Source organism: Tenrec ecaudatus, chromosome 17 (assembly GCF_050624435.1).
Source record: "Tenrec ecaudatus isolate mTenEca1 chromosome 17, mTenEca1.hap1, whole genome shotgun sequence".
In the NCBI taxonomy this organism is placed as follows: domain Eukaryota; kingdom Metazoa; phylum Chordata; class Mammalia; order Afrosoricida; family Tenrecidae; genus Tenrec; species Tenrec ecaudatus.
The window spans coordinates 58,505,438-58,521,599 of record NC_134546.1 but is presented as its reverse complement, the minus strand read 5'-3'; the positions used below and the strand labels follow the sequence as shown (position 1 = coordinate 58,521,599).

General features: G+C 45.0%; 1 protein-coding gene across 1 annotated transcript in view; it reads left to right on the top strand.

The window, feature by feature from the left end:
- The window catches only part of THSD4 (thrombospondin type 1 domain containing 4), a 726,614-nt gene that overhangs the window by 152,867 nt on the left and 557,585 nt on the right, over positions 1–16,162 (top strand). Inside the window, exon 5 of the mRNA XM_075535168.1 lies at positions 8,334–8,781. Within this exon, the coding sequence (XP_075391283.1) occupies positions 8,334–8,781 (448 nt within the window). The remainder of the gene's footprint in view (positions 1–8,333; positions 8,782–16,162) is intronic.

Below are 16,162 nucleotides of genomic sequence, written 5' to 3'. Positions count from 1 at the left end.
GGTGTCAAGAGAGCAAGGGGTGCTAAGGGGCAGAAATGTATTGGCTAAGGACCGCAAAGCCTGGTCCCAAGTGGAGCTGCTTGGATGATCTCTTCATTTCCCCCAGGCAGCCGTGAGTCTTGTGAGCCACTCCACGTTCTTCCATGAATCCTGGGTCCCCTTCCACTGTTGCGCTGTTATCGATGGCAGGAGCTCTTTACTACGGTAAACCCACAACTTCTTGAGCAGCGCAAGAAGACTCTTACTTGGCCCCAATGTCAGCTCCCCTTTGCTCTGGGCACATGGGCTCTGCCTCCTGTGGCCCCACCAGCCAAACACAGAGGCTGCTGCTCAGTTGAATGCCATGGCCCACGTGTGGTAGATCAGAGGCTGGGCCTCTCACAGAAACTCGACTGGGAGGCATGGAGGAACGAAAGGGAAATAAGCATGTACAATTTAAGAAACACAGGCTGGCTTCTGGAAGGTAGGCCCCTCATTATATCTGTTCTCTTCTGTACAAGAAACTAGTCTCTTCCAGCTGCAGGCTGCTGACACCCTGGTGGCTTTTGGCTCTAATGGGCATCACTGACTTCCCCTGACCTTATTTTTTCTTCTTTGTGAGAAGAAAGGCTGAATATTAGCCTCCACTGGGTTCTGCCTCCCATTCCTGTTTCTTCTTCAGGCATGACATCGCCCAGTAGAGGTGGCCCCTCCCTCCTACGTAAAGAGAGATGTTTTGTTCTCCGTGTCTCAGTGACCGGACAACAGTCTGCCAGACCAAACCCACTTCCATCAAGTTCATGCTGACTCTCGGCAACCCTAGAAAACAGAGTAGAATGAGTCCTGTGAGTTTCTAGACTGCAACTATTTATGGGAGTAGAAAACCTTCTCACTCTCACTACAGTAGTATAGCCACTGTTTCAGAAAATATTATGTTTCGAGTATCCTAAATTTAACAGATGTAATAGAAAGATGATTCTATCTGTCCCTTGGACAATAGTAGTTTGACCTCTTCACTGTGCATTGAATTCCTTCAATAGTTCATTATTGGGCACATACTTTGTCACAGAGCCTGGACAGTCCGGGGTTAAGTCCTTGGAGAACCCTGAATGGTCAGCAGGCAGTTAGAACTCACCTCGCAGCTCCACAGGACAAACACTGCATGATTTGCCAGGCTGAAAATCAAAGTATTGAAAAAAAAACTGTATCAAGCCTAATGGTAGTAAAAAGGAAGCAGGATTAGCAATATTAATTTCTGACAATTCTGACATCAAAGTAAAAACCATGAGAGACAAAGAAGGTCATGCTATAATGATGCTATAATAATGAACAAGAAGACTTCACCACAGTAAACATCTCAGCACTCACGAAAGACCTTAAAAATACGTTAGTCAAACTTTTATAGAATTGAAGAGCCACATAGACCATAATACACGAATCCTAGGAGACTTCAGTACATCACTTTTGAGCCAAGACAGATCAACGAGGAAGAAAATCAACAAAGACACAGAAGAATCAAATGACATAATTCATCAATGTGATCATATACAGAACACTCAACCAACAAAAGCACAAGTTGCATTTTTTTCTAGAGCACATGGAATGTACACCAGAACAGATCATATGTTAGGCAATATGAAGATACTACAAACCATGCTTTCAGATCCCAATGCTATCAAATTAGAAATCAACCAAGGGCCCATCAACCACAAAACAATCAATTATATGGAAACTGAACAACATTTTACTTAAAACCACTGGGTATCTGAAGAAATAAAGAGCACGATGAAGAAATTCCTCAAAACGAATGAGAACAAAAATGCAACATATCAAAATCTTGAAATACAGCAAAAGCAGTACTGAGAGGACAATTTATAAAGCAGTAAGTGCACACATCAAAAAGGAAGAGATAATTAAACATCTGAACACATTAACTGCAACAATTAGAACAAGACCAGTTAAACAAACCCTCACACAGTGGAAGAGAAGAAATAATAAAGATGACAGCTTACAGCATAAATAAATGCACTGGGGGTGCGGTGGGGATTAGGCATCGAAATTCCTGCGGAGCCCAAGTCAACTCTGACCCTAACACAACACCACCGAGAGCTTGTTTAAAAGCAGGATCAGAAGCCCCACCCTGACTTAACTCAATCAGAAACTGCATTTCAATAAAATGCCTACATTATTTGCATTTAAATTCTTAGGTTTGGTATATAGGTCTGGTGGTCAGGGGACGAGCTCTGGGCAGGAAATAGAACTATGAGTGTTAGTGCTGATAGGTGAGGGGTGATGTCAGTATGGTGGTGTGCAGAAGAGGCAAGAGCGTGGTGGACAGCACACCGATCAGTCAGAAAGGTGGACACTGTCACGCATAACGAGCTCTTCTGGATGGTAGCCAGTATGTTTCCAGAAAAAAAAAAAGTGCTTATTGCCCTTCCCACGAATGCTATTTTCTGTCATCTTTATCTCAAGAGCAGCGTTTTCTCAGCTGCTTACAATAACTCAGTGCAAGCAGTGGGATTAGAACCAATGCCAGAGCGCTTGCTGCCCCGCTCTCGCTGTTGGCTCTCACTCAGTAAGGAGGGAGGCTGTGCTGTTACTTATGTTGCAGGCCCGGAAACGTGATCAAGTAGAACCTCACGCATCAGACTCACAGAAAGAACTCAATAGAGATTTGGTCATTGCTGTTGCAATGTGATGGAACACCGTAACTATTTTTAGGTTTTGAAATGAGTTTCCCTCTTAGGGAAGCTCAACTTGATTTTCCCAACATCTTTCTAAGTAAGTAGGATGGTAATTATTCAGGCACTCATTAAGAAAAAACGTCATGCTTTCATCGAAACATACAGCTGCTTTAAGACTGTCTAATTCACATACATGACACGGATCACTTTAGCGCATACAGCTCAGTGATTGGTAATGCATTTGCCAGGGTGGGCAGCCAGCACCACCCCCTAATTTCAGAACATTCTCACCATACCTGTTCACAATCACTCCCCATAACCTCCTTCGTCAACCACCCGGCTGCTCTCCATCTCGATAGATTTCCCTACTCAGCTTGATAACAGAGATGGGATCATAAAATATGTGGACTTTGGGGTGGCTTCCTTAATTTGGCATACTGTTTTGAAGGTTCAACCATGCTGGGATAGCTATTAATACTTCACTCCTCTTTATGTCCATCATATAGCTACACACACACATATATATTTAGATACCATCTTTTAGTTATGTAATCACGGAGAGGCATTTGAGGTCTTTCTATTTTTTGGGCTGTGATGAAGAAGGCGGCTAAAACCCCTGAACAAGCTTTCCGTGTGAGTGCTCTCTGTTATCTTGGGCATGTGTGTCCCTAGGAGCAGATTGCTGGGTTCTGTGACACCCTGCAAGGGAGCTTTTGATGACCGGCCACCCTCCTTCCCAGTGAGCGCCACCAGTTTAGTCTCCCTCGCAGTGCAGATGCTCCACGTCCTCACCCACACTGGCCATTATCCACCTTTTAGGATAGCTCTCTCATGGGTGCGAAGTGGTCATCCTCGCATTTTCTACCGAAGACAACCGGGGGCACGTCGTTGGCCAAAATTTGTAGAGCTGGTAAACTTTCTTTTCCTTTCTTATTCTAAAAGCAAGTACTTGTATAAAATGCACGCCGTGCTTGCGATTGGTTAAGGTCTCTGTTCCTATTAATTTATTTAATCTTGACAACAACTATAGGGAAGGTAATAGAACCATCTTTTCGTATAACTGAGAAGGGCGAGAGAAATCAGATGCATACAGCAAGAAGTTAATGGAGCGCTCACCTGTTTGCAGTTTCCACCAGCACTTGTACAAACACAGAGGTTAAATGCTTCCTAAATGCGGCACCTCAGGTGCCTCATTTTCCCCACCCGAATCGGGGTTCTGTTTGCATCAATTGAGGGACATGAAGGTAGCATACCTTACCCAAAGGTTCAGAATGACAGAGTGGCAGAACTGGAATCCAAGCCTAGAACACGTGGCTTCAGAGATCAACATGGCAGTCTGCAGCTTCATCCGTCTCCAAAACATGGTTTTCCCATTTACTTTCTTGAGGTCTGTATTTCAGAATGTGGACAGAACGATGATTCTAAGGAACCTGAAGCACCAGTCCATGGAAACCATCAGAGATGGGCTATGGAGGGCTAGGGGGGGACTAAGGGAAGGAGTCAACTAAACAGCCTGCCCTCCTCTCCTGACACTTACCGCGTGCGTCTGTGTAAGAGGTAACTAACTATAAGGATCTCCGAGGCCACATCTGTGCTCTTTAGCCACCTCACAGCTCCAGCCAGTTCTGTGTAACCGAAATCAAACACTGCCATCAAGTCAATTTTGACTCATAGCAACCTCATAGGACAGAGCACAACTCCCCCTGTAGGCTTCCAAGACTGTAAATCTTTACAGAATCAGAACGCCTCATCTTTCTCCATGGGAGCAGCTGATGGTTTCAAACCATTGACTTTGCGGTTAGCAGCCCAATGCAGAAACTACCCCCCCGGGGGGAGGGGGTTCATTTCAGTTCCATACTGGTCCCTGCAAATAGCCAGATGGATTCCAAACCATCACGAGTAGTCCCTGTGAAACGCAGGTTCTCCCGACTCAGTGGGATTGAATCTGCCACTTCCCCAAGTATTCCAAGTACTTGGGAATCAGCATCTCTCATCACCACACCCTGCCTGATGTCCTTTCTCCTAAGACTGCTAATGGGAAGGAACTGGTCATTACTCTGGGAGCTGTCATCTTCCCGGGGAGGTTGCTGTTTCAATGCGATTTGACGGCTTCTTTCATTCTGGCAGAGCCTCACCCAAGGAAACAAGAGGGGAGTGGGGGGCCTCAAACAGTTCATGGAAGAATTTCATTATCCCTCAATTCCACTTTTCCATGAACTTCTTTAAGCTCCTTTGTAAGCATGACACACACCCCCTGCCAAAGGTGATGGGCAGTCTCTGAAGAGATGCTTAGACAGATCATCAACCAGTACCTGTTCCTCCTCTAGCTTGCGGGCTCTGCATGGCTAAAATCCAGCCCATCTCCTAACATCGGAGCTCTCTGAATAACAGTGCTATCCCCACTCCCAGTTTGGGTGTGTCTTTTATGCAAGGAGACTGGGGAAAGTTTGTGTGAAAATGGGATTAAAAGATAAATATTTAAAAATATATAAACTTTATTTTTCCACATAAGCTCTATTAAGGTCAAGATACTTTTTAAAGCAATTGTGAAAAATTATGTGGAGGTGGCATCCGACCTCATCTGACTTTGTACGAATCAAACTCCCCATCAGCCTGAGAGAGTCGTATGTAAAGGAGGTCAGACATGCCTCCACCTTCCAACCTTTCTTACAAACTCTGACAATGACAGTCCCTCCCGTGACACTTTTTGTTCAGATAGGTTTGGCAATTCATTACAATGGCCACATGCAACCCACAGACCAAACTCACAAGTGTGGGTTTATTAGGGAAGATATAATGTTATCATGTAGGATCAGAAATGTTCAGGACACATATCGATTTTAAGACAGCCACTTCAATGCCTTGCCCCAAGGCAAGTCTCCCAGCCACTTGGCCCCTTGGCCTCTGCCTCCTCAAGCAATGTTTTACAGAGCTCTTTAGCACTGCCGATAAATTCCCAGAGGGCAATCCATTCCACCATATGCCTCAGTTAGAAGGTAATGAGCTCTGTCTCCATGGGTCAGCAAACATAGGTCTGTAATTAAGTGCCTGGAGGCACCCTACTCTGCAAAGGATGGCAATCCAGATTTATTAGCTCAGTGGTCTGGGAAACCTACCACTCTGTCTTGTGTTTTTGCTCTTGGTTCTGCTGCTGTCACGTCCTTGTCGCCCCTCTGATATCTTAGATTTTGTCACTGGATCAAAGAGGCCCAACACACAAGGACATCAGTGGTCCAAAGAACATGCTCCACTCATGGCTGTTCTTTCTTGAGCATGGTGAGAGCTTGCCCCTGCCCCCTGCCTCAAACTAGATCCTATTCAGGCATGTTGTAACAATAGTATCGGCTTCTTTGGGTGCAAAATAATTTTGAAATCCATACATAGTGTTTCCGTAGTACACGTTGTCCATGAACTTGTTGAAGTCCCTTCATATGTCAGAAGTACCATGAGATGACTGACGTTGACTGCACTTTCTGCTGTTGATAATCTTCTATTAGGACCTCAACCAAGTTAATTGTCTCCTTGCAAAATAAGGTAGATGCTCTGCCTCTTCAGGCTTTGTCTTTAGTATCATATTGCCCCTTCTTACAGCAAGTTATCCTTGTGAAAACTGCTCATTTTTCTCAAGCTTGTTGCAAAGCACCAATAATTTCACCGTTTTTCACCCAAGACTCACAATCAATTTGACGTTTGTTCTTGTTCATGTGGCTGTTAGGGATACTTTTCAAACTGATGCCCTGGCTGTATTAGTGCCTCAAATGAAATCTTGTGCAGACATACCATAATAAATTAGTTCGAGTTCATTTTGTTATTCCAAAGATGCTTTCAAATCCATGCATTTTTTTCATACTTCATATTTTCCATGAATATGTGGGAAACCTCTTGTATATGCCACACTGAGAGTTTCTTTTTAAAATTATCTCTCCTCAAAAAGAAATCACTCCTTTTCATTGCACAGAATGTTTATCTTTTTTTTTTGAGTTTCCATTCTATTCTTTTATAAAAATCATTTTATTGGGGGCTCTTACATCTCTTACACAATCCATACATCTATCCATGTGTCAAGCACAGTTGTACATTTGTTGCCATCATCATTCTCAAAACATTTGCTTTCTACTTGAGCCCTTGATATCAGCTCCTCATTTTCCCCCTCCCTCCCTGCTCCCCCTTCCCTCATGAACCCTTGATAATTTATAAATTATTATTATTTTGTCATACCTTACACTGTCCAACATTTCCCTTAACCCACTTTTCTGTTGTCCATCCCCCAGGGAGGGGGTTATATGTAGATCCTTGTAATCGGTTCCCCCTTTCTACCCCACCTTCCTGGTATTGCCACTCTCACCACTGGTCCTGAAGGGATCATCTGTCCTGGATTCCCTGTGTTCCAACTTCCTATCTGTACCAGTGTACATCCTCTGGTCTAGCCAGACTTGCAAGGTGGAATTGGGATCATGATAGTGGGGGAGGGAGGAAGCATTCTATTCTATGACTTTGTTCTTCAGAATGGTTAGTCTGTGGACCAACAGCATCAGCATCATCTGGGAACCTGTGAAGGCAGCATCTCTACCCCTGCCCCAGACCGCCTGAAGCCACGTCTGCATTGGAAGCAGATCCCCAGGTGGTTTGAGATCTTACATTCACGTTTGAGGAGCACTGTTGAATATCATCATTCCTCTGTTTCCTTCAGCTGGGGGTCTTCACTCAGCACTTACTGTGAGGTTAGAAATGTGGGTAGGTGTTCAGTTCTGCACACACACACACACACACACACACACACACACACACACACTTTCCTTCAGTTTCGCATGATGTCATTCATTTTACCTGGCCTGCCACAAGAAGGAAAAAGGCAAATTACATCCAAGTTATATATATATATATAAAGACTAATGTATTAATTGCATCTCAAAGCAGCATGCTGGATCCCCGATTATTAACAGAGTCCCGAGTGTTGCCAAAATTAATCGAGAAATGCCTACAGGCAAAATAAACACTGCACCGTGATTTAATTCTCAATCCTATCAGCTAAGAATGAAGGTGCAATTAGAGATAAAGATGTTAATAATTACCTTGTGGTCTGTTAAAATTTATTCTCAGTCGTTATGTAGAGTGAAGAAAGAATTTCCTCGCAAGGGCAAAAATCAATGTCTCACCTTGATTGCTATTTTAATGGGGCCATCCCATGGAAACCCTTGGGCACATTTCCAATTTTACATCAAGGTAGAATTAATTATTATGGAAGCATATACTGTGAGAGCTGGGGCGACCTTGGCAGTCATTTCATCCAGTTCGGTCATTTCACAAGTCAGTCGGAGTTAGATGACTTACTTCACTCCTTCCAGAGAGCATCACCACCTGGACTTTCCATCCCTCAGACTAACGACTGAAACCTTCTTCCGTCACACTGTTTTTGTGACCTTTCCCATGTCTCCTATCCCCTTCTGTTCACCCAGTGTTGATGCCCAGCGTCACCCCACTTTCTGGCCACTGTGCCTTGGTCTGTGATGCTCCCCTCTACTAGAATTCCCTTCTTACAACTCTCTCTGGCAACACAAGCACTCTCTCCAGCTTCCATGTCTACCCACTCCCCTCTGCCAGCACCAGGGCTTTGGGGTTCGCACGAGAAGGCCCGTGACTCTTTCCCTCTCCTTTCCTTCTCTTTAGGAGCAGGACCCGAGGCCCCATTGGCCCTGGCAAGTACGGCTATGGCAAGGCCCCGTACATCTTACCGCTGCAGACAGACACTGGACATCTGCCGCAGAGGCTTCGGCGACAGAGGCCTTCACCCCGACGGTCCAGGTATCAGGGCACATCTGGTTCCAGACGTGGCTATGGTTCCCCGGCCAGCCGGCCCCCCCAACATGGCACTCTCTACCAAAGTGACAATGGCCCTATCTCTGGACTGCAAGCCTCAGAGGCCTCTATGTACCAGCTGCCTTTGACCAATGACCAAGCCTTCCCTGCAGCCCCGAGTCTCTTCCATGGCTCAGAAATGAACAGCAATCGTGGAGCGGGATCCCGCAGGGCCACCCAGATCTTCTCCCAGCCTGCTCGCTCTACGGCGATCTCCTGCATCGGGGCCTACAGGCAGTACAAGATGTGTAACACCAATGTGAGTACCTGGCACCCTGTGCCGGCCCCCTCAAACTGCGTCTGTGCCCACTTTCTGTGGGTTCGCAGGGAGTCCTGGAGACTGCAGAAGACATGATTCAGGGGGGATTGGGGGGATGCTAGTGCACCTCTTTCTCTTCCCTTCTGTTTTTCTCATGCCTTTCCCCTATGGTTTCCTTTTTCTGGAAAGTTATTGGTAATATTAACTTAGGCATTGTTTATTGGATTATGTATGGGTCATCTGTTTTTGAAACCGTTGTATTGGCATCTAACTCACAGATCATACAACTCTGCAGTTCAGTTACGTCAAGAGGAGTTGTACAATCATCACCACCACCCGGTTTAGAATGTTTTCTTCATTCTTATAGTTACCCGTGGTTGCCTAACAAAGGTAACTCCAAATGGTAATGACCCGTGTCAGCATGATGTGGTTTTCTGCTCACAGGTCTCTAAGTCGGGTTCGGTATGACTGGTTTAGGTAACCAGTCCAAGAGAGCAGGAGTTGTGGGGTCTTGGTTGGCACAGGTGCAACCACGTGGTTCCTGGAAGCACTCAGCTGCGCAAGCGTAAGCCCGTTAGGCGTTGGATTGTCAAGAAGACTAGATGTCTTAGAGGGGATCTGGGACAGTTGGGATGCCTGGAGGTCCCTGGGCAGGAATTCTGTCTCTTTTGTAAAGTTTTTGTTTAAAGCTTGCCTGACAAAGCATGGACTTTCCGCATGTGACAGTCATTCAGTGACCTTGCTTATATTCTGCAAGTTATGCCACCTCTCTTGACAACCTTTCCCACACTCCAACCTCGTCATTAACACAAGCTCACTGCTTATCAGTCCTTTCTAATTGCGGCTGTCCACTTGATCACCTGTAGCTGATTCTTGGAGGGAGTATAGTGCTTCAATGGAAACACACTGTGATGGTTACCAGAGATGGCAAGGGAAGGAAGGGGAGAGGAAGGAATAGGGGAGAAGGTAAACAGGCGTCAACAGGGAAACAAATTCACTGCCATTGAGTTGATTTCAACTCATGGCAGCCTGATAGGACAGGGTACAACTGCCCATGTGGCTTTCTGAGACTGTCACTTTTTATGGGAGTAGAAGAAAGCCTCATCTTCCTCCCAGGGAGCAGCTGATGCTTCCAATGGCAGATCTTGTCATTCACAACTTAGTATGTACCCACGGTACCACCAGGCTCTGCAGCTTGATGAAGGAGGAGAGATTACCTGATAAAAGGGAAGCAGGAATAAAGAAAGATCAGGTCAAGCTAATGGGAGGGCTGATACATTCTTAAAGTTGTAGAACACAAGAAAGATGAACTGATATGTAAAGCTCCACCTAATTCACAACAAAAACAATTTTTAAAGAATCACATGCTTAGCACGAGCATTCCTTTCTAAGTTGACGAAACTATTATTTGGCTCAAAGATGAAGTCAAAAGGTAATTTTAATTTTAGGTTTAAATGTTTCTTCTGGGTGATGGTGTCAGGGGTCCTCTTATCTCCATGATTCTAGATGTCTGAATTGGGAGGGCTTATTTTCTAGCCAGCAACCTGGAGGAAGACCATGTTCGGCAAATCTTGAATTGAAAGAACTCAAGAAAAGAATTCGAGCCTCCCATTGCCATTCTGAAAGGTTCTATGGGCAAACAAGTGGATGATGCCGGGATCGGCCAAAGAAGATGGGAGGGATGCACAGAGTCACTGTGCCACAAAGAACAGTTGGCATCCAACCATCCCCAAAGCAAGAACCAATGGTGCTGAAGGAAGAAATCCACGCTGAGAAAGCATTAATATGAGCTAAAAACAAGGCTCCAGGAACTGATGGAATACCAAGTGAAATGTTTCAACTCACTGATTAAGCGCAGGAGAACTCCATCGTCTAAGCCAAAAATTTTGGAAGACTCCTACTTGGCAAACTGACTGGAAAAGATCCCTACTTGTACCCATTCCAAAGGAAGGCGACCCGACAGAATGCGCAAATTATACAATATAATTGATACCACATGCAAGTAAAATTTCTCTGATGATGAGCCAACAAAGGTTACAGCACCACAATGACAGAGGTCCCGGCTGGATTCAGAAGAGGACTTGGAACCAGGGAGATTGCTGTTGATATGAGATGGAGCTTGGATGGAAGGAGAGCGTACCAGAAAGGCATTTACCTGTGTTTTATTGACTATGCCAAGGCATTCAACTGTGTGGATCATAACAAACTCTGGACAGTCATGAGAAGAATTGGAGTTCCAGAACACTGCATTGTATTCATTAAGGACCTGCACATGGACCAAGAGGGAGTTGTGTGAACCAAATGAGGACGCACTGCATGGTTTAAAATCAGGAACGTTGTGTGACAGGGACCTGTTCTCTCGCCATACTTAGTCGGTATGCTGAACAATAATTAGGGAAACTGGATCATATGAAAAGAACTCAGCATCAGGATTGGGGGAAGGCTGATAACATCCCGTGATATGCAGATGACACAACCTTGGTCACTAAAGTAAGGAGGACTTGAGCATTTGCTGTTGAAGGTCAAGGATTGCAGCCTTCAGTGTGGATTATGACTTTATGTAAATAAGGTCCAAATCCTTCCAACTGGGCCAATGGGTAACAACATAAGAAAGGGGAGAAGATTGACATTGTCAAGAATTTCCTCCTACTTGGAGCCACAGTCTAGGCTCCTGGAAGCAGCAGGGTCTGTGTTACGTTGGGTAAGTCTGCTGCCCAAGACCTCTTTAAAGTATTGAAAAGCAAGGATCTTAGTTTGGAGACTAAGGTGCACCTGACCCAAGCCATGGTATTTCCGTCCGCCTCAAATGCATGTGAAAGTTAGACTTTGAATAAGGAAAACGAAATAAAAATTGATGCATTTGTACTATGACCTTGGAGAAGTCGATTAAAAGTACCAAGGACTCAAAAAGAACAAACAGATTGGTATTGGGAGGTGAGCCAGAATGCGCCTTAGAGGCAAGGATGGTGAGAATTTTATCTCATACTTTGGACATGTGTTGTCAGGTGAGACCAATCCCTGGAGAAGGTAACATGGAAGGACAACCAAAAAGAAGGCCCTCCACCAGACACATTGACACAGTGGCTGCAGCAACGAACGGGCTCAACTGTAACAATTGAGAAGATGGTGCAGGACGGGGTTATGTTTTGTTCTGCGGTGTGTGGGCTTGCTATGAGTTGGAATCAACACGATGGCCCCTACAACAACAACTTGGCCTTGGGCATGTAGTCTGAATGCCCACTTTGGCTATTAGTGCCATAACTATTTACTTATTAAATCTTCATGGTTTAAACAATAGTTGTCATTATTGAAAATACACAACAACCAGGGCCTGGTTTTGCCCTTTGCTTATATTTAAGTTAATCTTGTCTTCAACCCTGTGAACTCACCATTCTCTCCTTTCCCCAGTTTTCAAGGGAGGTTATAACATGCTAAGGAATCCACCGTGAATGAGTGACAGAGAAAATGATCAATAGAAAATTCCAAAGATGACCACATGTGTGTGCATGTGGCGCACGTGTGTTAGCTACCAGCTTCAAGACTGTATATACAGGAGAAAGGAATGAGAGAGTGTTTAAAGGTTAAATTTCTGAGTTGCTACATTTTTCATTAATAATTTAACCTGCCCGAATGCTCAGTTACTGGGAAATGGGACAGCTGTTATATATTAGCTTCAATTTCCTCATTAAAAATATATTTCCTGCTACAGAGTCCATAGAGATGACTTAATTTGTGGTCTTAATAATTCTTCTAAATGCCTGAATGGCTTTTTAACGTGTTCATCCACTGGCAGAGTTTAGAAACGTATTCATTGTTAGAAAGTAGTCATTTTTCTAGAGTCTTTACTCATCGGTCAGCCAGCCCGTCGTATCGACCATCCCTGCTTGTCTTCTGCACACTAGGTTTCACGGAAGGTAAGTGAGAAAAGTCTTACCCATGTCCTTGGTGGAGTCTGAGGATCAAAGGTGTGATGCTAAGAAGTGGGCATGTCAGGGAAACAGGCCGTGCATCAGCGTAAGGAATCGCCTGGTCCCTGATCGTGAATATTCACTGCTGTGTTTTGACAAAGGATTCAATTTATTTCCAACGTAGAACAAATTCTTACATGGACTAATAGGTCTCTTAATTTTGAAGACTATAAAGAGAAGAGAAGAGAAGAGAGAACGGGCATTTGCCATCTCCGTAGAGCTGGGATCGACTTAGTGTTTCTTTAATTTAACCTGCAATTGTCAATCACTGATGTGGCCAGGCCAGCATCACCAGGGTCTCACTGTGACTGGACTCAGTGGCCCTGGGATTGGTGTAAGGTTACTGACGGCAGAGGTGACTCTCCTCAAGTAGGAGCTGTGATTTTTCTGGGTGCTGGGGCAACGGCACCCCCAGGAGATTGAATTGCAAAGAATCTTAGAGAAGTCTGGCGAATTCATGGCACCTGCCAGTGTATTGGAAGTAGACCAAACAAAGTCTCAAATCCAAGCCAGAGAAGTCAATGTTGACAAAGGATTGTACAGGTTTAATTTCCTCCTCTTCACTAGACCGTTTCGTGCAGTGTCCTCCCCAGTGTGCCGGTCGCCACAAGTCCACATTCCATTTGTCTTGATTTCAAAATGACATTCCTCAGAGGCTCCATGACTGTATATCCTCTTATAAGCCCATGGCGTCTTGTAACTTGGGCCACACTTGTGAACTATTCATAACTCTCCACGTTGGGGGTCCCCAAGGCCACCCCAGGCTCAATGATTTGCTGAAAGAACATTTGGTAGAATTCAGCAGGTAACCCTACTCACAGCTCTGATTTATTATCGGGAACGGATGCAAAGAAAGCGTAACACAGGGAACAGGTACAGGGAACGAAGTCCATGTGAAACCAGGTACCAGCTTCCAAGAGTCCCTCGTTCAAGGTGTCACACAGGATGAAGTTAATTTCTCCAGGAATCAATTGTCGTAGTGCGTGGGAGATGTGGCCCACCAGGGAAGTTCCTGATAAACTTGGTGTCCCTGTTGGTTTGTTTTTAATCAAGGACTGGTCAGGGAAGCACCTTCTGCCTGATCTATCTCAAAACTCCAGCTTCTCAGAAAGAAAGTAGGTGTTCAGCAAAAACCATATGGGTTGTACCGTTTAGGTAAGGTAGCAGCCCTCTTGAAATCCACGTACTCAGACACCAGCAAGGAAAAACCTTACAATCAGGTCTTTCTTTCTTTCTTTTTTCTTTTCTGGTGGATAAGAAAGAGCTTTATGTACAAGCGCCGTTGAATATTCATCCAGCCCACTCCAAATCAAGTCCACAAGTCCGATATTAGCCCCTATATCTGAAACCATCTATAAAGCCCTCTTCAGACTCACAAAACACATGAAAGGACGCTGAATGCAGGACGATCACAGGCCAGTGGGTGGAAGGTCTTGTGGATCCAGTAGCAGTGTAAGCATCTCAGTGCCGGCAGGGGTCTTCACGTGGCTTCTCCAGCCCCGAGGTTCTGGCAGCCATCAGCCTGTCTCCATGTGGCTTGTCAACAAGAAGCAACAATCAGGCCTTTCTATGGCCAGCACTCGCCAACCTGCTGTGCTAACTTTGTACTGCACATTCCCTACCTGGACTCAGGTGCTCCAGCCTCTTAGCATCCCTTGTCATGTAGAGACATGCGAATAGCTTCCCCAATATCCAGCATGAATTGAAGACATAAATCCCCAAATTATGCAACTCTTCCTACTCAAATAGGAGAAAGGTGAGGGATAATACTGTGAAAAATCTTACTAACCTATTAAGGGAATGCAGGTTATTCCTGTGGTCTCTACAATGGTTAAAATGTCAGGAGCTCTTGGTTACTGAATTTTGGGGGAGAAGAAAAAGATATCGTGATGTAGGCAGATTGGAAATAGCCACTGGCTTTAGAACTTCACCTCAAATGAAGTGTTCAGCCCATTCCACCCCAAATCCTCAGTGGCGACTCCCTTTTTGCCCCAATAGTAGAGGACTCAGGAGATAGATGGTAATGAGTGTCAGGGGTGGGGTCCTAAGTTTTGGGGAAATGTATATGAGGGCATCCATAAATGAGAATAATGTCCCATCGGTCTACTTAGTCCCTTTATCAGCATAGTCCTGGTCCAGCGAGAGAAGAGTCCAAATGTGTGAGTCAGTGAGTTTGATTTTTTTCGTTTGTTTGTTTAAGTCATTACACTTGGTCCTGGAATCTCAATGAGGAAAGGAATTCTAAGCATTCGAGGGTGCCTTTTGTGACAGCTGCTGTGGGCTCGGGTCTGATTCATAGAGGGTGTATGCACAGCAGGTCCTGCGCCGTCCTCGCAGCCCGTGGTACGCCGGAGCTCGTTGTAGAAGCCACAGTTTACCTCCATCTCCTTGAAGGCCATCTGTTTGTTTTTCACTCTGACCTTCCTTTACCAAGAACTGATGTTCTTGGGACTGGGGCTGGCTGGTCCCTCCTGATAGTGTACCCCAAACCTGTGAGGCATTCTCACCATCCACACCTGTAGGGAGCATTCTGGTTGCGCTTCTTCCAAAACAGACTGATCTGTTCTTCTGGCCTCCGTGTGTCATCCATGCCCCTCACCGGCACCATAGTTCTAAGGCCTGGAGTTGTCTTCAGTCTTCCTTATGCGTGGTCCAGCTTTCTCATGTGTTTGAGGTCATTGAATATATCCCGGCTGCGGTCAGGCACGCCATAGTCCTCAGAGTGACTTCTTTGCCTTTAATGCTTTAGAGAGGCCTTTGCATCAGATTTTCCCAGTGCAACAAGTCATCCGGTCTCTTGACTGCTGCTTCCATGTGCATTGATGGTGGATCCAAGTACAATGAAATCCCTGACAACGTATTTTTTTCTCTGCTTATAATAATGTTGTCTATTGGTCCAGTGATGAGGATTTTGGTTGAAGCTGTTACATTGAAGTAAAATATAGCCTTAATGAAGGCTATAGTTTTTGACCTTCACCAGTTAGGGCTTGAAGTCCTCTCTGCTTCCAGAAAACAAGGTGCATATGGCAGGTTGCTAAAGCGTCTCCCTCCATCCTCATGTCCTGTCCTTCTTCATATAGTCCAGCCGCTCTGTGATTTGTTCATTGTCTTGACTAAGTGTGGCGAAAAGATATCTCCCTAACACCAACCATGTGGCTTCATATCCCATTATTCTGTTTGAAAGACTCTTTAGGATCAGTGGATTTATGCAAGATATCCTCTAAGATATGTTTCCAAATCGATCATCAATGCGGTGCTCATGATTTCTAGTGTAAACTTTAAAGATAAGAGCGGTTTCCTGCCACCACAAACCCTACCCACCCTCACCCTTAGCTACAACGCGCATGAACAAGTTAAGGTAACACCTCCACTCGAGTGATCAAATCTAGGGTCGTTTTGAGCTGTAGCGTCAC